At 35.5% G+C, this 23,235-nt stretch overlaps 2 protein-coding genes across 14 annotated transcripts in view; one reads left to right on the top strand and one right to left on the bottom strand.

Annotated features, from left to right (window-relative positions):
* Positions 1-23,235, top strand: part of abcb5 (ATP-binding cassette, sub-family B (MDR/TAP), member 5) — a 236,690-nt gene that overhangs the window by 130,665 nt on the left and 82,790 nt on the right. For 7 of the 13 annotated variants that reach the window (XM_051720454.1, XM_051720455.1, XM_051720449.1 and 4 more), the window contains exons 1-6: positions 18,377-18,489; positions 20,239-20,307; positions 20,503-20,626; positions 22,402-22,456; positions 22,593-22,743; positions 23,027-23,141. In XM_051720454.1, coding sequence (XP_051576414.1) covers positions 20,256-20,307; positions 20,503-20,626; positions 22,402-22,456; positions 22,593-22,743; positions 23,027-23,141 — 497 coding nt within the window. In that variant the 5' untranslated portion in view covers positions 18,377-18,489; positions 20,239-20,255. Of the gene's footprint in view, positions 1-18,376; positions 18,490-18,923; positions 18,941-20,238; positions 20,308-20,502; positions 20,627-22,401; positions 22,457-22,592; positions 22,744-23,004; positions 23,142-23,235 lie in introns of those variants that run through there. The other 6 variants (XM_051720447.1, XM_051720448.1, XM_051720444.1 and 3 more) reach the window with 6 other exon arrangements.
* LOC127453769 (metastasis-associated in colon cancer protein 1-like) lies at positions 7,293-15,099 on the bottom strand. Its single transcript, XM_051720458.1, has 5 exons — positions 15,015-15,099; positions 14,018-14,180; positions 11,699-13,755; positions 11,408-11,596; positions 7,293-8,538 (listed from the first exon to the last, which is right to left on the bottom strand). The coding sequence occupies exons 2-5, from the start codon at positions 14,130-14,132 to the stop codon at positions 8,335-8,337; spliced, it is 2,565 nt and encodes an 854-aa protein (XP_051576418.1). The 5' UTR covers positions 14,133-14,180; positions 15,015-15,099; the 3' UTR covers positions 7,293-8,334.

The raw sequence follows: 23,235 nt of genomic DNA, 5'->3' as shown, positions 1-23,235 counted from the left end.
GCTAAGGTCGACATTGTGGTTGATAAGCAATTGCTATTGTCCTCTGGCTGATTTCTAGTTGTTACTAGGGTATTTTTGGCTGGTTACTAGGCGTTTCTAGGGTGTTCTGACTGATTGCTAGCCATTGGCATTCTATCTAGTTTGTAAACAGATGGACGGACAGACAGAAAGACAGCTGGAATTTGAAATCACAAACATTCTGTGACAGAGACTTTGCCTGTTTAAACATTCCGTAAATGTCTATGGGATTGTTTTGGATTTTCAATTGCTTGCTACGGGAAAAGTGTAAGTCCGATCAGTTAGAAAAGACAAATCACACTAAGTCAGAGCCAAGTTTGGACTGTGCCAAGTTTGGTGGATGTAGCTTAAAAGCTTTAGTTACTACTGATAATTTTGGTCTTGGTTTAGGGATTTTGAAAAAACCCCAAACCATGTCTGTAGAATAACAAAATGTTGGCAACATCATAACGATTGCCTAACCGAGATGTGGGAGCTTCCCAGGCACATTGAAGGCACAAGTTCTAAATTCTCAAGCTGTAAATTTTTTAAAGTCTTTTACTGCTCTATCCTAGTGATTCCTAACCGGGGGTACGTAAGAAGTTTCCAGGTGGTGTGAAAATAATTGGATTTCTTAATTGGGGATAAGTAAAAAATATTGATTTTACAATTAATCACGATCTTTACTTGAACAATCCCAATATCGAGCTTTTACTCCTTGCAAAGTTTGGCACAGAGATCTTTTCACTGCGTGTTGAGAGTAAAAGTTTGGTTTGACTCATCCTGTGTAATGTGTGTCCAAAGATGAGACCTTTCAATCTATTTGTCATTTAATAATGTCTCTTTTAATACCCTTTTTGTTCTTTACAGTTTGTTGATCAAAAACAACAAAAAAGGAAACATTCATGTTAATCAAAGACAGCAGGGATGCTCTAAAGAAAGTGTGTGCATTCTCATCAAAAAAAGGGTAAAGGGAAACACTGCTCTATCCTTTTTGAAACCTTGCTTAAATTACGGCATCATAAAGAGGTTTTCATTTTTTTTTTTTTTATGGTAACACACAAGCCTATTGTGTTAAAGAACGCAACAATAACTGCACTAATCTGGAGTTCATTGTATTGAAGCCCAGCAATGTGAGGTTTGCTGTTTTCCCTGTTTGTGCCTCTGAAGTGTGAAGCCAGTGTGTTTTCCGCTCATTACCCTGGTCTTTCTCATTAATGTGTGGTGTCACAGGCAGCATGGTGTCCTGCAGTTTGCTCTAAACCAAAGTCCCTTTCAAGCCAGCTATATTTTCTATGTAAAAAACTGGCATAAAAGTACAGCTTCGGTCTACTTGAACGGGGAAATCCCCAAAACAATTGGTCAAGATTACGATCAAAGAACATATTTAAAAACAGTAGTAAAATCTGACAACAATGGCATCATAAATTGTGCTTCTTTAACTTAAATCACGAAGAAAAAAAAAATTCAGGCTGGTTCAGTTAATGCGCATCCGTGTTCTCGAGTTGACTGACAGGCAATGTCTGATTCTAAAAGGTGACTGACTCTTTTGCCTGTAAAGTTTGACTTCTTTTCTACATCCGTTGGGCATTTCAATTTCTCCCATTCATTTTAATACCAGTGGTCTGTCTTGGGCTAAACTCTGCTTTAAACCAAGTACACATACAGCTTGGCCACACAACATTTAGAATGGAGAGTAAACTCTCACATCTCAACCTTTTCTGTGAAGTTTTACACTATGTTGGATTGTTGTGCCAAAACACTGATCTAAACACTGATCTAAGTTATGCTTAATAAGGATATAAGCTAAAGAGGTGTTGCTTTTTGTTCATAAGAACTGAGAAAAGTCAATAGTACCTCATCACAGCTGTCATAAAATACGGTAGCATGCACTGGGAGAACAATTGGGCCAGGGAAGCTCGGTCCAGCCCCTACACTGACCACCCTTTTGAGGTTCATGTGGAAAAAAATAAAGCCGATATGAACCCCCACACCTTGAATTTGGACCCACCTGGACCCTACATGACAATATGTGTGCTAACATGATTTAAGTGTGGTAAAATCGCTTGCTAACCTTTTCTGTGTAAAGTTATATCCAATTATACAACTTTGTTGCCATGATGATGTAATGTCAGCAAACCTTAAAACAGCTTTAAAAATGCAGATTTAAACAACTTTACCGCTCAAATAATACACAAGTTTTAACAGAATAATTAATGTAAGTACTTTTATAAAATTAGAAGCTTCAGATTTCTGCCTTTTAACCCTTCAAAATTGGCCCCATTCACTTCCATTGTAAGTGCCTCACTTTAAACCAGAATTTTTTTTTTTAAAAGAAAAGGAGGGACAAGTCAAAATTAATGTTTGTGTTAATCAACATTATGCCACAAATGCTGTCGGACAACCCGTTCAGTCAAAAAGGCTTAAAACACTGAATGCTTCACGAAGCACTAATTAATCTGCATGAAACAACTTTTACACCATGCAACAGTTGAATTCAGAACCATTTATTGTGGTCATACTAAGACACTAATTTTTCTCTGAGATAAAATGTTGGGGTTGGTGAGCTGCATGAGAAATTTCCCTGCAGAATGAGCATTGACGTTTTGTCTATTTTTGTTATCCAATAATCCCAGAAGCAGGTTGAAATAATATCTGACAAGGCTTGTCATCTCAGAGAATCACTGTGATTTAGGAAATTAATGATTATCCTCACCTCAAAAGCTCATGACCCAGCACAACCTATCTGAAACCTTTTCACAGATTAAAAAAGAAAATGCTGTTGTTGTGAGTACATGGCTTTTCACAGTTGTAAATGGGAGGCAAGTGTAATTGCTGATTTCAGGTGGGCCAGGTTTCAAAGCAAAGTGTAATGGTCTTCATTTTACTTTTATTCTTAGTGAGAACTGCAAACCCTCAAACACTGGAGCTTAATGAACTAAAACCAAAATCATGTAAAACCTAGGCATATTACTAAAGGCATATGACACATAAAAAAAGCAAAACTTCAATATTGAAGTTACATTGTTACATCAGTTACTGTATTTCTTCTTATGAGCAGGGTTGGGTAATGGATTACATGTAATGGGATTACGTATTTAAAATACAAAATATAAGTAACTGTATTCCACTACAGTTACAATTTAAATCATTGGTAATTAGAATACAGTTACATTCAAAAAGTATTTTGATTACTGAAGAGATTACTTTGCATTTTATTGTCATTTGATTCATTTAATATTTAGTCCTTTCAGATGGAAAACATTTATACATATAAATGATGCGATCCAAAGTGCATTTTGACAGCAGTGAAACACTTTCTTATGATGTGTTACATTCATACGAGCAGACAGAGAAGTAAGTTTGAAGTAAGTCTGTTGCAGAAGAAATAGAAATAAACCTTGTGTAAATTGTCAGCTTTACGCTAAGATAAAATGCTATTTCTAGCCATTTTACATGCACATGTTACCAGGCACGACCATGTTTTTTTTATCAAGAAAATTCACGTTGGGGGCCTGGGTAGCACAGCAAGTACTGACGCTGACTACCACCCCTGGAGTTGCGAGCTCGAATCGAAGGGTGTGCTGAGTGACTCCAGCCAGGTCTCCTAAGCAACCAAATTGGCCCAGTTGCTAGGGAGGGTGGAGCCACATGGGGTAACCTCCTCGTGGTCACGATTAGTGGTTCTTGCTCTCAATGGGGCACGTGGTAAATTGTGCGTGGATCGCGGAGAGTAGCATGAGCCTCCACATGCTGTGAGTCTCCGTGGTGTCATGCACAGGGAGCCACGTGATAAGATGCGCGGATTGACTGTCTCAGAAGCGGAGGCAACTGAGATTTGTTCTCCGCCACACGGATTGAGGCGAGTAATGAGGACCTACTAAGTAGTGGGAATAGGGCATTCCAAATTTGGAGAAAAGGGGCTAAAAAAATAAAAAAATAAAGAATTCATGTTGGATCATAATTTCTTTTATCTAGTAAGACCTTTGATATTAGGGCAAAAGTCATATTCTTGATAATAATTTTTGTATTGTTTTCCTGTAAAAATATCTAAAAATCTTTAAAACAAGATCAGTTTGATTGATCTTGTTTTAGAAACAACACTGCATAAGATATTTTGGTTTGTATTTTGTATTTTTAACATGTGTATTTTGTACTGGCAGAGTTTTTATAGTCAAAACAAGTGAAAAAATCTACCAGTGCTGAAGAAGTAATCCAAAGTATTTAGAATACGTTACTGACCTTGAGTAATCTAACGGAATACATTACAAATTACATTTTACAGCATGTATTCTGTAATCTGTAGTGGATTACATTTCAAAAGTAACCCTCTCAACCCTGCTTATGAGTAATATTTATCATAGGAATTAAGCCAAAATAGTACACATACTTTGTAAAAGACTTTCATTATACCCCATTGTATAATTAATAGGGCTAGGAAATTGAAAGTGTCAATTTCTGCAATTAATAGTTGACTGATTAATATGTTAAAAATATTTACACAATTAATGCAGAATCCGTTTGAATGGAGAATGGAACAACCCATTCCTTTTTAGCTGCTTTGTGAGGTAAAATGTCCCATTTCCGAACAAACCAGACAATATGACGTAACACCATGAAGTATGAAAACAACTATGAAGTAGTGCTTCTCACCAAAAAATTCAAATATCAGGAACATGCACTTTCTGTTATGTTGTTTGGCCGCGGGATGTTTTTTTATTGGTCTCTGTGGAAAATAATTATCTAATTAGGGAACTCTCTAACTATTTTCACACGACTTCCTATTCTTTTTCGAAGGTTTTTGGAGGCAACACTGATATATCACCTTTAATGTCTTTGTGCGCTGAAAAACATAATAGTGTTGATTACATTCTACACTTACAGAAACTGACCTTTGGACAAGCTTGATTTGTGTAGGATAAGCTATTTCACACGTAATGTTTATCAACATTCACAAATTAGAATTGGAATCTGAGTATGAGCCTGAATCAGTATGAACAAATAAAGAGAAAAACAGTAAACACAGTAAACACTGAGGTTTTTGCACAATCTTGCAGTCAATATACTGTTACTGTCAGTCATATCTACATACAGTGGCCCATTAAGTATTTGAAAACTTGAGTCATGCATAAGAATGTTTGAATGAATGTCATTGTACTAGATAACAAAATATCAAACCAAGTAGCATTTATTTTATAAAGCAAATAACACCAAAGGCCACAGAAATGAAACAGGCCTATTATACAGTATATCTATAGCCAAAATGAGACAAAAAACATAAAGTTGTTGAGATGAATATTATTTACAGAATATATAGTTCTGTACTAAAAGCTATTCAATCACCTAGTCATCACCATAGCTGAGTGACTATATATCTGTGATGTGGTGTATATTGGAAAACTATAACCGAAAGCATCAATGCCATGTAATTAATGAAAGCAATACAGTTACTAAGAATATTAAGCAAATGAACTGAGTGCAATGAACAACAATATTGGTAACAACAATATATTTGTTTTCCACAAGCTAATGTTACTGTATTATTCAGGAAAGTGTTTATGATGTGTGAAAAGAAAACAAAAATAACAATACATTTGTGTTTTAGTTTAATGTTTTTTAGAACAAATTACACAATGATGACATGACATTCTGTTCATTTCATAAACTGACTATTTGTAATACACAGCACTATCCTAAAGAAATATATTTTATTTGGGTAAGGGCTTTTTCTATTACTTTAATTTGGTCTTTGCTTCAGAATGCAAACATCTCTCCAGATAACGAATCGGAGAGCTCTTGTATCTCCTCATTGCATGCTAAGGTTTGGACTTGGCCAGTGTTATCTACGATCACTCACAACCCTGTGGGCTTTGGGACAGAAGATCACTCAATTATGTCCAGAGTTTTGGACATCAATTACATTAATATAATAGAGTTGTGAGATGGTTTATAATTGTCCATTCATAAACAGTGAGGTGTGTCTCTCCAGTGCGGTCTTTGGCAGCATTAGCTGCCAATCTATTATTAATGGATGCTCATTATATATATTTTACAGTTGTTTTACATTTTGTTTACATCGTACATTTAATTGGTATCATGATCTAATAAAATAGTGAAAACAGGTACATGTATCCATGTTAACAGATGTGATAAGTGTGTAATTTCTGCACCACTAGCATCAACAAATGGAGTTGCAAAGATGATAACTTTTTTCAAACAGGTTTCCAAAACATTTCCTGTTTTCCATAAATTGAACAAACATATAATCCCACCCCCAACTCATGCCATTTGTTTTACTCAGTGTTCGGGATGCTCAAACAGATCAATGTTTTAAGAGTGCCAGCGAGCCACAATGTTTACATCTCAACATACCACTGTTTTACATATAATTAATTCTGCACATTAAAAATGGATATCAGAAAGTATTCAGAAAATGCAAATAATTGATTTCTCAAAGCCTGACTCTGCAGGCAGCTCATTCTTACGACATACATAACTTAGATTTGTTAAACTGTTATTTATGGTACATAATCATGACTCTGTGAAAGTCCTCAAATATCATTCAATACGGCTTAGCTGAACTGAACTTTTAAGAGGGCAACACTGAACAATGAAACTCTTAGTGGGATAAGGCTTAGGCAAACACACAAGTTAAATAAGCACACTGGAGATTAGGATGTCAAGAGATACGTCAGAAAGTGGTGAAGGACATTTTGGTGTGCTAGCATGTAAGAGTAGGTTGGGAATTTGAAGAGGCTATGCATGTATGTGTGACTGAGAAACCAAGAGCGCTATAAGCAATGGACTGTACTTACTACTGAAATAGTTAAGAGAAACTGGCATGATTGAAGGCTAATGACCATTATGAGTCTCTTCCTATATTGCAATTGAGGCTGTGACATTGAGGTCACTAGATGCCATTGGTGTCTAAATAATGGCATCATTTTTTAATCAATGAAAGGGAGAGACAGATTTGAGGCTGAGCTGCACATCACTGGACTACTCAGAATGCAATGAAGATATTATGTCATGTGTGGTTATGATATGCTGTCCCTTGTGTTTTTCTCAGAATCAAATGAGATCTTTTAACCAATATTTCCTCAAATAATTTTGAGCTCAAAATTATGGACGGGTCTAAGGGGGGAATTACCCCCCTATATTTTCCTTGTGCTTCTACAGTTCTAGATGGATGGCGAAATGATCAAGAGAGCCCCCCTACTGCGGTCTGATGAAGAGACAAGCATTGCCCAGCCTAAACCCCCCCCCCAAAGATCACATCCAAGAACCAGCCCTAGTCAAAATACATAACATTTTTTATTATTATTATCTTTGACCTTCATTATAGAGCTCCTTCATGACATAAATGGTTATATTTTAACAGTGTTACATACAAGTCTACAACTGTATTAGCATAAAAAAGTTATGTGAAAACAAATACAGCAATATAAAGACAGGAAAGGTTTGCAATTATACATGGACTCTTACTTTTAAACACTGTAGTTTGCATATTTAAAATGGCAACTTATCTCGTACACATGATGCAAAACTCACAAAATAAAAAAAAAGATATATAAAATTTGCCAGTATCAAGCACTATACTTAAGGGTAACAAACATAAATGACTATAGTTGAAAACCTAGTATAATGTTATAACCTGTGATACTGAAACTACTGTATTAACATACTGATAAACTGACGAATAATGAATAACAATGAATCACTGTCCGCAAGGACCAAAACACATTTAACACTTGTATCAGATTTTCCACATATAACTTTGAATATTAAAAACATATAGGTACAGACAGACACTATAATTCAGAAACAAATGTGTTTAACTAAAATACAGAAAACAAAGTAGGTAACCTTGAGGCAGTTCATCTGGAATGATGAAAAGGTTTTTCAGATTTCTTTTCCATCACAATCTTCTATAGTAAATATGTACCAACAGCTATTTTTTTCCCCTCAAACAACCCTTAAAATCTTTAGTATTTCATAAGGGACTTAATTACAAATCTAAGGTCCTGCCAGTGCAAATCTAATTCCAACAGCCTTGCACTTGCATTTGGCAATCAGACAAAAGTTTTACCAAAGTTTAATTCTTTCACAATGTCAAAGTAAATTCAACATGAAACAGTGCTGTAACTCTGCAGTCTGCTAACATACAACACATATAAAATACAGACAGGTACACAGTAACAAAAATTCTGTACTTTTCAAAGAACAAATGTCATTAAGGGTACATACGTTATAACATTAAAAAAATAACACCTAGCTAACAAGATGAACATGGTTTACCTCAATATGAAGTGTGGGTGCACAAAAAGAGTGGCATCCCTAATCACTGAGGACAATGGCAGCCCTCAGAATCTCCATGCAGTTGACAGTTATAAGAGCTCCAGTGATCTGTCTCCACTGCTTGGTCACTGGGCTCTTCATCTTATCAAGGGCCAGGTGAAGGTCCTGGATCATATCCCTGTAGCCATCCCCGTACCGCTTACTCCAGGCATACAAGAAGTCATATGCAGGCTTCCACATTGACTAGAAGAAATCAATGTAAAATGATAATGTTGGAATGCTGAGATGACAAACAGTGTGTCTCAGAATGTGTTAGATTTTTTTTGAGGTTATGTTAATACATTTGTAAAGAATAGTTCACCCAAAACTGAAAATTTTGCCATAATTTACTTACCCCTCTAAACCAATAACACAACGTTTTTATGCATATCATGGTCCATCTTTTCAATTCAACGGCAGTGGATTGTAGGTACTAAAAATGAGGCTTCTCTCTTTTAAGCTGAACATGATAAGAATGTGTTTTGATTCAGTAGGGAAATAGCTGCATCAAACATTTCTTTGCCTAACTGCACGTTATGAATATAGCCTTCCCTGACATGCTGAAGACCTTTTTTTATATATAATTATTACATATACAGTTAAAGTCAGAAGTTTACATACAACTAAGCCAAATAAATTTAAACTCAGTTTTTCACAATTCCTGACATTTAATTGTAGAAAACATTCCCTGTCTCAGGTCAGTTAGGATCACTACTTTATTTTAAGAATGTGAAATGTCATAAAAAAGTAGAAAGAATGATTTATTTCAGCTTTTATTTCTTTCATCACATTCCCAGTGGGTCAGAAGTTTACATACACATAGCATTTGGTAGCATTGCCTTTAAATTGTTTAACTTGGTTCAAATGTTTGAGGTAGCCTTCCACAAGCTTCTCACAATAAGTTGCTGGAATTCTGTCCCATTCCTCCAGACAGAACTGGTGTAACTGAGTCAAGTTTGTAGGCCTCCTTGCTCTCACATGCTTTTTCATTTCTGCCCAAACATTTTCTATCGGATTGAGGTCAGGGCTTTGTGATGGCAACTCCAATTCCTTTGTTGTCATTAAGCCATTTTGCCACAACTTTGGAGGTATGCTTGGGGTCACTCTCCATTTGGAAGACCCATTTGTGACTGAGCTTTAACTTCCTGGCCGATGTCTTGAGATGCTGCTTCAATATATCCACATAATTTTCCTCCCTCATGATGCCATCTATTTTGTGATGTGCACCAGTCCCTCCTGCAAAAAAGCACCCCCACTATTGCTTGTACAGATCAACGTTGTACCTTCAGGTGTTTGGTAATTGCTCCCAAGGAGCAAATTTTTTTTCTGAGGTTTTGGCTGATTTCTTTTGATTTTCCCATGATGTCAAGCAAAGAGGCACCAAGTTTGAAGGTAGGCCTTAAAATACAACCACAGGTACACCTCCAATTAGCCTATCAGAAGCTAATTGGCTAACTGCCTAAAGGCTTGACATAATTTTCTGGAATATTCAAGCTGCTAAAGGCACAGTTTGTATTTAATTGTACGTAAACAATTGTTGGAAAAATTACTCATGTCATGCACAAAGTGGATGCCCTAAACGACTTGCCAAAACTATAGTTTGCTAATATGAAATCTGTGTAGTTAACAAATTAGTTTTAATGACTTCAACCTAAGTGTATGTAAACTTCTGACTTCAACTGTACATGCTTGGTTAATAAAGATACAAGGAAAAATATTTTAGGTAAAAAGTACATTTATACGTAGTTTCCAAGTCTTAACTGAATTATTGTTAGAGATGATGCATTAATACAGATTTGATGCTGATGGATTTTGACTGAGAAGCAGATCTGTAATTAAAATAAAAATTTTCATCCAGTTAATTTTTTTTTATTTAGGCCTAACTTTGTGATTATAGGCGGTTTCATATGGCTTACAGTACATCAGTATAAAGTTGATTCAGAACTTTATTAGCTCCAGAAGAATGTGGTCTGTGAATGTGCACTCTGTGGGTACACCAACGTTCCACCAAATAAATTTATTGAAAAGACGTAATTTTATATAGTCTAATACAGCATATACTATGCTTGTTTCTATGCTTATAATTCCAACACATGGGAAAAACTTAAATTGAAACTTTTTTTTCCCAGATCAGGTCGCTTGCTTCTCTTGCGAGACCTGGTAACACTGCAACTTCTATATTACCCACCTTACTACAGAGCACTGTAAATTGAAAAATAAAGGTATTACCCATTCTTTTATTTCTTTCTAACCGGTTACCATTTTGAAAGGAGGCTGCGGAAGCGGGAAAAAAAAAAAAAAATAAATAAAAACAGTTTCTGCTCAGCACGAAATATTTAATTTTTAATCCCTGGTGGATAGTCCCTTACATTAAAGCTTAAAAAAAATGACCTAAAAGTATCATACAAGTAGTCCATGTGATCCGTACATAATAGTCCAAGTCTAATTAAGAAAATCGAAATGGAAGTCATTTTTCAGCAAAAATCTTAATGTCCATTGCATGTTCATGAGCGCTATTAGAGAAGCTTGCTCACAGTTGCACACGTTTATGCAAGACTAGACTATGCGTTCATGCGAGGCACTATCCACTGACTTGAAATCAGGATTCAGGAATGGTCCTTGAGAGTTCAGTGTCTTGTACCCCTTGTTTTCATTTTTCTCAGGACTATATAACCAAGGTGCTTCTCCACCTCCAAGATCGATTTAGATTGCTTTGTCTGGGTGCTAAATGATGGGCATAGTTTGCTTCATCTGAGAAAGTACTGACAGAGTCATTATTACTATTATCGAATGGAGATAAGGGATCCTCTTTCAGGAACTATCCACTGCCATTTTATTGAAAAGACAGACCGTGATATTCATTAAAACATCTCCTTTGGTGTTCGGCATAAGAAAGAAAGTCTTGCCGGTTTGGATTGACAAAAAGGGGAGGGAATTATGACAGAACTTTCATTTTTGGTGAACTATTGCTTTAATTGAATAATACAGAACAAAATATTGAACAAAATAATAAGAGAAAAAAACTAAATAATACAGGTGCAGAATTATAGTAAAAACTCTCATTTTAGCTCACCTGAGTACTAACTTCTCCATTTTTCCCTCTGTGTGGTGCCTCATAAGCAGCAATCTGAACATTTGAGAGTCTACCAAGACGCTCGGCTAGTTCTCTCCATCGCACTCCCAGCTCGACTGCTGTGGACAGAATCACTATGTCCTGGATGATATGGGCTACTAGTCCTTGAGCATCCATCTTCAACAGCCCCTGTGGGGAACACAAATAATGAAAGTAATCATTTTTCTCCACTAAAATTTGTTGTTAACATCAAGTATAAATATAGATATATAAAAATAAAAAGATAATTACAATAATAAGCTCATGTTGGAACTTTTTTTTAATCTTCTCTGCGTGACAGTCTTCCTTCAGCTTTTCAAGAACGCAAGCTACTTTTTCTGCCTCTGTTTCAGCATGTCTCCTAGAGATAGCATCAATGGAGATCTCAGAGTAACCCAAAGCCTCAGCAAAGGTTTTCCAGCATTTTACATGATCCGTGACCAACATCTGAATAGCCGAGTACATGTATGTGAGTTTCTTAAAAGGAATTGCCATATTGTCCAGGAGAAGTTGCGTGGTGAGCTTAATTCCAGTGAAGTCGATAACTTGATCCTTCGTTATGACCTTCAGGTTCTTGCAGTGAACCAGGCCGATCCTTCCTCGAAGAAAACCAATATACCACTCCTTGACCTTCAGCTGACCTACAGATCTAACAGTTTCTTTGGAGAGCAAAGCAATTGTATCACCTTTAAAATATTCCAGAAGATATTCAACTCTCGGTTGTCTGAGAATGGATTTCAGTGCTACCCCGTACCACTGCAAATCCACAGGCCTGTCCTGAAATTTCTTGGTAAGGACTTCTGGGATGGATTCCTCGGGAATGGGCATTGAACAAGTCACTTCTCTCTGCCGGTCTGACCGCCTGTGGCCATGTTTGTCTGACCTCAGAGGGGAAGTGTCAGGGGAGGTAAAGCAAAAGTCTCCCAAAGCAAGACTCTTTGAGTCTTTCACCTCAATATTGAGTTTGAATGGACTCATCTCACCTCCACCCACCTTCGCCAGCTCCAGTGGAAGATGAAGCACTCTGCCAGCTTTAAGCTGCTCCTGTTTGACCTCTTTATTACGATCCATTGATTTCACTTCAAAGTTTGAGTTCAACACACTTGAAGCAATGTGAAGATCTTTCAGACCATGTGGGTTAAATTGATGTTTTCCCCAAAGTTCCAAAACAACAGGGGGCAGGTTCCTGTTACCCCTCTGGATGTCAGAGAATGGGAGCCTGGGAGGAATATTGTTATGGCACGAGATGACCAGAACCACTTTAAGGGATGGGTGTATGTGCTTGGGCCCATAGACGGCCACTGTGACATAGCGATCCAAGTAATCCCATACCGACATTGCAGGTGGCTCCAGAACAGTGGCCTCAGCAGCAGTTATGACATACATGTGAGGTTTTAAATCTAGGAGCTTCATTTGTAACATATCGTTGTATACGTAACAATCTTTTAACTTCTGATAAGGTCCCTCTTTCCTTTGCGAGACCAGACCCACAAATGACGTCATAACGTGGCTCGTGGGGTCATTCTTAACTTTAGCAGCCATTCTCATTTCCAGCGAAATGCCCCCTGAAACATTGAGGTTACTGAGGTTGACCTCTAAAAGGGGGCTCAGAGTCATGGTGTAGTTGTTGTTTATTCCAGTGGGAGGATTTAGGAGAATTTTGAGGGCAATTTCCTGGATCTCACCTGGGGGGACGTGTCCCTGAGGAACATGAGCTGTGATGTCAGAGTCTGGCAACTGCACAGAGCCTCCATTGTGGTCAATCTTGCAGACAATTTGAATGTCTGTGGCCTGGGTCTGAGCCCATCCAGGACTTTGCTTCATTAGGCTCAGGTCCAAGCAGGACCTGGTTAGCTGTCTATGACTCAGCCAAGCCATTTTGTAAGCTTCTCTGTCATTTTTCAACCACTCGAAATCAGGATTCAGGAAAGGTCCTTGAGAGTTCAGTCTCTTCTCCCTCTTGTTTTCCTTTTTCTCAAGACTGTCAAGTATATCCGAGGCACTTCTCCACCTCCCAGATCGATTTAGATTGCTTTGTCTGGGCGCTAAAAGATGGGCATAGTTTGCTTCATCTGAAGATGTGCTGACAGAGTCTTCGTTATTATTATCGAACAGTGATAAGGGATCCTCTTTCAGTATGGACACACCAGAATCATAGGTGCTCGTGTGGACGATATCATTTAAGAATGGATTTGATTGGCCCAGCTGATTCCAGAAGGGGTTAGTCATTTTTTTGGGATGTTCATTCTCTTTTGGTAGATCAGGCCACTCAGAGGTTTTTCCAATTCCAATCTGATGAGCATAGCTCCCTAAGAAAAGAGAAGGTTTCAAATGACACAGGGCATCCAAGAACTGCATAAAGGTACAAAATTCTATAATTAAACTTGTTGACTTTGCGACAGATCAGTTTGTGTAGTAATGCATAGTATCACTCACATGTTTGTGAAGCATTTTCAATAACATTTTAATAAATTTCTTCACAATAAAAATATACTGTATGAATGCAACACCTAGTTACTTCAATTGGATAAAATGGTAGAGAGAGAGAGAGAGTTCTTTCAACATAATTACCATGAAAGTTGTTGTTGTTGATGGTCACATTCTCATCTAGATCTATCAGCGTTCCCTCAGATCTACTTCGAAGCAGAATCCCTGCACGATTGTCTGACTTTACCATGGCTGCCATCTTTTACATCCAATAATAAATGACAATAGTCTGTCTCTAACGTCAAAGCTATTGAAAATAAAAGAACACATTAACATGAGTCATAAATATAATGAGTGTAGCTGGTTGTAGGTATTGATTTTCTACTATATCACTGTCATATAAATCAATTAAAGCTCACTTCCTTGAACATAATGACAAACCATTTATTTCCTCTTAAATATGCATTTGATAAATGCAGCATTGTTTACTCAAACAATAAACATTCAACAATATACATTTATTTACATCAATGAATGTAGGCTATAAACTTTAGACATAACCGAGACATAAAGAGGTGTATTGAGTTAATCAGTGAAACTTCAACTGTTGTTTTAAATCATAGTTGTTTTATGAGAATCACTGTCCAATATTCTCTCTGTGCGTGAATGACTCATTAAATCCGCGATGTGCAGTGGCAGTGCATGGAAACAGGTCTGTCTTGTCTGAATACTGGTGTCTCAAAACAAAGATTTCTATCAGTGGCAAAATACTCTATTCAAATCAACACGCTCTAGCACGCCCTGCATCAGCGACGTCACAATACACCTGTTTGTCCTTTACCGCACGCGGACGTCATCACACATAAGAAAACATAAACGTTCTATTCTATTAAGCGTCTGCGCAGGCAACAATGCGTTTTGTAAATAAAAATACATTAATACATGCAATAATTTACACCAAAATGATTAAAACGCGCAAACGACGCACACGGCACGTTCTTTCCCAGCTTGCCTACACAGTCTATTTAAATATTTTTTTAAACAAATGAAAACAAGTGAAAAGATTTGGCGTAGTCAAGCTGATTTTTTTCCACTTATCCACGCTAACTTTTAGGCTTGAAAAATATACATTCTTACTTACCTGAAACATGGTAGTTTCCAACTCAATCTTCACGCGAACTTTTTTTAATCGTCGGGGAGTGTCACCAACTGTACACCTTACACTTCTGTGCGCCTGTATGTGCTCGAATAGTGGAGAAGTGCATACTGGGATACGCAGTTCCAAACAGTCAAACAGTTGTGTTGAACGTCCTCCTCATGTTTTCATTTGACTGCACCACCCACAAACCTCCTCTACATGTATGCACATAGCGTCGCAACACCTGAAACTGCAGGGGCAAAAGTGGTTTCGGTATGCAAATTCACAAGACAATATTTGTTTATAGCCATCTGTTTTTGTGATATCATAACAATTACCTTTTCACACGAAAGACATTTTATTCACTTTCAAAGAATTTCACTTTTGATCTTCAAACCTTTTTTTAATGTAACAACAAACATGTAAAAGTTACACATATTTTTCTTCTAAGGTAAAGCAAATATATATTTTCTTTCTTTATAGATACACGATAAAATAATTAAACAAATAACTTTTTCTAACAAAATAGATGTTTTCATGGATTTTTTATTACTGATAAAGGAACTCACTAAAGCATATATATATATATATATATATATATATATATATATATATATATATATATATATATATATACACACACACACAAAACAACTTAAAACAGGTTTGAATAGAAATGATCTTGTATGTGAAATTTTCGAAGAAGAGTATTTTATAGTGTCATTATATGGGGAAACAGTGTTACAGTCTAAAAATAGAATCATAGTGTCATGTTAGTTTACAAAATACATGAAATATTAACATAGATATATGGATCCCAGAGTTCTTTTGAGTAATTAAAGGTGCAAATAAATGTATAAAGGTTATAATTCAAGACTGCGAAAATAACATTGCAGTGAGTAAATATTTTAAAGAAAAGCATCACAGGGATAGTAAAACTGTATTAATATTGGACCATATCATATTTGTAAAAGGCATATTGAAAATTTATTTCAATTTCACAAGTGCTTTTGAAAAAAAAATAATAATAATAAAACTTGTGAGATACACTTTCAGGTGTCAAGAGTACTACATTTCTTCTCCAGAATGTTAATTCCACCAATACAAAGGTTTGGAACCTGTCCAGTGATCTTCAAACCTTAGTTTAGACATGTTAATCAAAAAATGTGCTTTTGAATTTAAGATTCATTTCACATTTCAGGGTCATTAATAGGTCATTTTTTAATTGAGACAGCTAGTCTTTCAAATGGCCTCATTAATGCTTTTGAAGAGTAGGCCTACACATTTGTTCCAGCTATATGCATCTTCATCACAGTGACTGAAAGATAGTGACTACTGTGTGTTGGACGTGCAGTAGGGTTTGACCTTTGACTTGGAAAAACAAACAAAAAATTATTTGTTTTTTAGGAAAGTATGTGCTGCTGAGGAGAGTCTGAGTGCTCAAACATCATGTTATTACAGTTTCTCAAACAAACTCTACACAGAGTAGTCATACATTTTAAATGTCTGTTTTGCTTAAGTTCTTATTTTAGAATTCCGACAAACACTGAAGACCGTGTCATCAACCAAATTAAATGATACTTTTATGAAATAATATGAAATGTGTAACTCACCAATGCATTAAACACAAATTCATTTTCAGTGACTGCCCTCTAGTGGCTCATGTCAGGTATCTCAGCTCTTTCTTACATACAGTAGAATTCATTAAAACAATCACAACATGTTCTGATTATATAAAGCCAAACTGACAACACTGAATTATTGAACGTCTCGCATAATTTGTTCAGATATAAAGTATCAATTTGTGCTCGTCATGTGATTAGTTTTTCAAACAGGTAAGTACATTGTCAATAAAGAGGTAGATACTATTTTTATTTTACAAGACTAATGTATCTGAAAAAAATAAAAATGAACATGAAACTTGCATGATGTTTTGTCATGAGAAGTATAAGCCTTTTCTATTTGTAGCCCTGATGATTTTTAAAGACAGAAACTATGTTTCATATTACAGTATTTGCATATTCTGAGGAATACTGCCTGGGGAAAATACTGAATTCTTGTTAATATATCATATATTTAAAAACATTTTGAAAGAGTGTATGACATTTATACTCAATAATTTATATATAAGACAGAACTTAAGAGTTATACAACAACCTAACAATAACTGCAAATTCATTTCCTTTCAGTTAAAGATCTTTAAATCTCAAGATCTACATTGATAATGTTGTCACACCACTGGTGACAGAGTTCATACCACCATCACCTAGAGCTACATGTGATCAGATGTGCAGGAATGTCCTAAGAAAGAATGTCCTAAGAAAGACATTTTTTTTTAATTTCTTGAACAGTAGCACTTAAATAGCAGATCAAGACAAGATATTATTATAATCTTGAATTGGGCAAAGGTGTAATTGTGCATGCGATGTTGAAAAATAATTGTCTTAAGAGCTCTGTGTTGTAAGGCTCACATTATATCAGCATCTGCAGTGATGGCAACGGACAGATCATAAGAGCTGAAATGTGCTGTTACTTTTTTGATGCTTTACACTGCCACCTGGAAACAAAAACAGAACACAAAAATAGCATTTTCTGTTGATAATATCAAGTACAGAGGACATAAATAAAACCTACTCCTCAATGGCCATTGTCAGTCTTCATGTACAACCATACAGTAGATATTATAAAATTCTCATTTATAATCAAGACTTATTTATGGTTATCTTATTACAAATCACTCCTTTACTTACAAAGGAACCTGGCTGTACAGGTGTCACAATTATTTAAAAGGGTGGAATTTGCCCAGAGGGTTCCTTCTAATGCAGGCTCACTGCTAATGAAATCCTTAAAAGATCACCAAACCTGCTGATTTACTGGCAAGACTGCCAACAGAGGAGACAAATATGACAGTTATTTCTCAGATCATGTGTGAAAGTTCACTGGTGCAACAGAGTTCATTTATGAAACCATTGTTACATAAATACATAAAGACTGGTTTGCAGGTGGTGTCAAAATATACACCAATCAAGATATAGCCTTTTCTGGTATGCCCCTATTGGTCTTTTTTAATATGTGTTAGAGTGCAACATAGCTCCACAAAACAGCTCTTAAAAGAGATGCTTGTTGATATTGTCTTATAGGCAGTTATTCAAAAAGCTATTCTTGCAAAGTTTGTTAATGGAAAGTAGAATGGTGTGAACAAATGACGGGTTCTTTTCATTTAGCCTAATAGCCACCAATACTGTAAATTGGTAATAGACCTTATACAGAGTAGCGCCACATTTAAAACGAGGCTGCGGGCAAAAGTCACAGTTTTTTTCCCTTCTAGGTTCGCCCACATTTTTGTAAAGCATTGACTCTTGACACAGTGCACGTGGAGGTGTATCCAGGTGTCACAATGCACTATAAAGCATCATCTTACAGAGGCAGAATCTTTACATTGTTTGTCTGCTTAGATCTTCTGTGATCAGCACATGGGGTGAGTGGTTTTCAGAAAATAATTTATTTTTCATATGTTTATTAACGGTTTGTTTGCGTAAAATATAGCCGTAGTGTATTTCCGAGCTACACTCAAAAAATAATTGTAACATTTACGCAATTCAGTTTCATAACAAAATTCCATCAAATTGAATTTAGTAATCTTTAATAAAATACCATTTTAAAACGAAATATTGTAAGTTTTATTAATTTAATTTTGTTAAACATTACTCAATTAAATTGTTAATTCAATTTAATATAAACATGAAACGCGTAAATCTTAAAAATTGTCGAAAATATTGTTTGATTGTGTATAAAATGTGAAGATCAGTGACAGCTAGAGTTAATATGTAATTAAAAGTGACCCCTCTTTTTTGTAGTTCTATTTTTCTGTTTTTGTAGGATGCATGTCAGATGAATTTGCTGAGTGTCAAATCCACGTGACGCAAACTGTAATTATAAAACACTTCCGTTGATTTTGTAACTGGTTATGTAACATCCAGGCATGATGAATTAGATTTAACCCAGAGATAAGTGCCAGTGTAATTTAATGGTAGCCTAAATATTTGGGCTTATGCAATGAATCAATATGCTCAGACATTGTGACACTATATATATATATATATATATATATATATATATATATATATATATATATATATATATATATACATCACACAAGGTTGGGAGGGTTACTTTTGAAATGTAATCCACTACAGATTACAGAATACATGCTGTAAAATGTCATTTGTAATGTATTCCGTTAGATTACTCAAGGTCAGTAACGTATTCTAAATACTTTGGATTACTTCTTCAGCACTGGTAGATTTTTTTCACTTGTTGTGACTATAAAAACTCATCCAGTACAGTAAGACAAAATACACGTTAAAAATACATTCTCTGAAAAACCTAAATATCTTATGCAGTGTTGCTTCTAAAATAAGATTAATCTAACTGATCTTGTTTTAAAGATTTGTATATATTTTTACAGGAAAACAATACAAAAATGATTATCAAGAATACGATTTTTGCCCTAATATGAAAGGTCTTACTAGAAAAAAAGAAATTATGATCCAACGTGAATTTTCTTGTAACAAAAAATATGATCGTGCCTGGTAACATGTGCATGTAAAATGTCTAGAAATAGCATTTTATCTTAGCATAAAGCTGACAATTTACACAAGGTTTATTTCTATTTCTTCTGCTCCAAACTTACTTCAAACTTACTTCTCTGTCTGCTCGTATGAATGTAACACATCATAAGAAAGTGTTTCACTGCTGTCGAAATGCACTTTGGAGCGCATCATTTATATGTATAAATGTTTTCCATCTGAAAGGACTAAATATTCAATGAAACAAATGACAATAAAATGCAAAGTAATCTCTTCAGTAATCAAAATACTTTTTGAATGTAACTGTATTCTAAATACCAATGATTTAAATTGTAACTGTAGTGGAATACAGTTACTTATATTTTGTATTTTAAATATGTAATCCCGTTACATGTATTCCGTTACTCCCCAACCCTATATATATATATATATATATACACAACAGCTCCAGAAAATATAAATACAGCAGTGCCATAAATCTGTTTTACATTCCAATACTTTTTTAGTTTTTCATGTTGTTTTTGCACCCCCTCTCCATGTTTAATGGAAAAACAATCATAACAAAACTTATTGTAATAACTCACAGTTGATCACATTTTGAAGCAGCAGTACTGACAGTGACTATTCTCTCCATCTAGCAACACATGCTATCACAATGAAAGAAGAGCCAAGTTTTCAATCGACAGACCCTCCACCTTACTCACATGGTGTGTCCTCCATGTTTATTTTGTTTTTAAATAAAAGTTGTACATATAATATATCTACATTGCTTGTCTAAAGTGTAAAAGGCTGGAACTTTGTTTCAAATGAATTATTCAAAAACTGTGGTGCCAAAGACACCTTAGACTTACACATGTAGACCACACCTGTTCATTAAGTAAATGTAAAACCCTTTTCCTCAGAGGTGATTCCTGAGGGCTTGGTCAACCTGGCTTACACCCAGGATGAGAAACCTCAAGAAGACAAACCAGAGGAGCCACCAAAGGAGGAGTCCACTGCAAAACCAAAGGGCAAAGGCCTGTTCAGGTACATGTGATTTTGGCTAAATTCTGAATTGCATAATACCATACTAATCTTAAACTGAAAAGCAGCTTCTTTTATAATTGGCTAAATTGACGTACAACATTTCTGTGGATCATTTTTAATGTGGATTAATTTTTAATGTTTATTTCCTTTTTTTTTTTTTTTGCCTTCACTGTTTTATTTACTGTACAATGGTCCTGCAATGTGACACATTAATTTCCAAACAACATTTATACTAATGTTAAAAGAATTAGCAAAATGCTGTTTAACCTCCTGAGACCCAAGCGTGACTATTTTCCATTTCTATTTTTTGATTTGTAGCTACAGCAAGTAGTTTTCCTAAACATTGATGGCAACATATGTGGACAGCAGGACTAAGTTGTGAAATTTTAAATAATACCAAGCTATAGAAAATCAGATTTTTTCAATCAAATTGTTTATTATGTTTCCAGGAGTGTTGGTTATTCATGTTTTTGAGATGTTACAGACATTACATCAGAAATTAACATAATTAATTCTGATTCAAAGTAATGGCCAGCATCATCCAATCACTGCCAACCATGTTAAAATAAAATTATACATTATACATTCTGAATCTATGTACTGATTATTGTCCCATGTCTGCCAAACATTGTTCAAACATCATCTGCCAACTGAAACTGAACTTTTGGTCAGATTTTAGGAGTAAATGCACTTAGCTGTATAGGAAAATTATAGGATGCTCCCTTGCTGCATATTTAGAGAATGACTTAACCTCCAGTGTGCTGTCTGTCTGCACTGATCTCAGAACAGTTCGAAATGCACCTTATTTTCATCCTAACTCCATCGAAATGCACCTTATTTTCACCTTAACTCCATATAAAATCTCTGAAAGCAAAATTTTTCAGCTTTTGGATGAATCCATTGATTCAATGTGATAATGCATAATAAAAATAAGATTTCTAAGGAAAAAAAAAATGCACTAAAGTACACATTAGTGTACATTGTGTTTAGCAGCGTGGCATTTCACGATAAACCTATTAAATGTAAAAAATTAAATAAATAAAAAAATAAATGGCATATCGGATGAAACTAGAGACTCTAATCTTTTGACTCAAACAGGTTTCAAAGTAAAAACTTAATTAGGTTTCTTACCAGATGTGGTTTTGTTGGCATTTCTCCCAAAGACAAACTCTACTGTGGTCTAACCCTTTACTGACAGCCCAGAGTGTCCTGAACTGAGATCAGTTGGTTGAAATGAATTTAAATTATGTGTTGCATATAGCGAAGCCAAAATAAAACTTCCACACACAAGGTTAAAATAGCATTAGGCCTATATAAAGGATAGTATTTCACACCGGAGGACATTTCAGCTTTCCAAAATTATTTCATGTTAACTACCTAGTTTGTTTTTGATGAGAAAACATCTACCCAGAAAGGAAATGTACATTTGAATTAGATTTAAATAAGATTTTCTGCATTCTTACAAAGATTAAACATTGTTTCCTAAAGATTTTAATCATGTGGTAACATATTTTGCCTTATTGCTTTTCTAAAAGCAATAAGGCACTTGAGGCATAGCATGCCATATTGTGAATATACACATAGTCACGGCTGAAGGGCTTTGCATCAGGCTGTGACTATATAGCACAGCCACTTGTACTTTATTTCATAAATGCAATATGCAAGTATCCATTGATAGAATAATAAATAAATTAAAAGATAAAAGAAAAGTGTCTGTAAACGTAGTGCATTTTGTGTTTTTCTCAATCTTACGGTACCTTTTTCTGTTCAAAAAGAAAAAAGCCAAAAGAGAAAAAGGAGCCAGTGAAAGCAGTTGGATTTTTTCAACTGGTAAGAGTGCACATGTCTCTCCTTCTTTACAGAATTTATTTGTAATTTTTGTTGCCAGTTATGTAACTTGCAATGGTATTGGTAAGCCGGTAAGTGTCACAAGGTGTTTTTCCTGAAGTTTTACTCTGGGTTGCAGTTTCGGTATGCCACCTGTGGGGAGGTGCTGCTTATGCTGATTGGCTTGCTGTGTTCAGCTGCTCATGGCATCGCTTTGCCTCTCATGTGCGTGGTGTTTGGACAAATGACTGACAACTTTGTGCAAAGTGGGCAGCAGTTTAATATAACAGGTAAATTTAATAATACAGTTTTGTATGGTAAACAAACATCTGAAAATGACTAAGCATGCATGAATTGAAGTGGTTGCCAAGTGAGACATCAAGACCTGCTCGGAGTTTCTTGTAGAGAGAGTACTGTTAACAGATACTAAACTGCTGCAGTTTATAGATACTATATGGCAATGTACACTTTACTTTATTTAATAAATATTTGCTATTTGCTGTTATTTCTAATTCTGTTATTTGTGGGTGATCTGGTACTACTGGTTTCAGGAAATGCTTCTCCCAATTGCAGGCAATTTCACAGGAAACTCAACCTTTACCTTCACCTTGAACTCCTTTTTGAACTCCTCCTCTTTAAAGTGTTTGGCTGCTTCTCCTGAAATAGGCATTGAAGAAAAAATGACTAAGTGAGTAGCCTCTGGTGTCACATTTATTGTCACTCACACAATCCACCCATTAATAATTTAGTGAAGTTTCTCCGTTGTCAGTTGTAAATGTCTT

Source organism: Myxocyprinus asiaticus, chromosome 16, assembly GCF_019703515.2.
Source record: "Myxocyprinus asiaticus isolate MX2 ecotype Aquarium Trade chromosome 16, UBuf_Myxa_2, whole genome shotgun sequence".
Classification (NCBI taxonomy): domain Eukaryota; kingdom Metazoa; phylum Chordata; class Actinopteri; order Cypriniformes; family Catostomidae; genus Myxocyprinus; species Myxocyprinus asiaticus.
The sequence above is the reverse complement of the archived record's forward strand: the minus strand, read 5'-3'. Positions and strand labels throughout refer to the sequence as shown.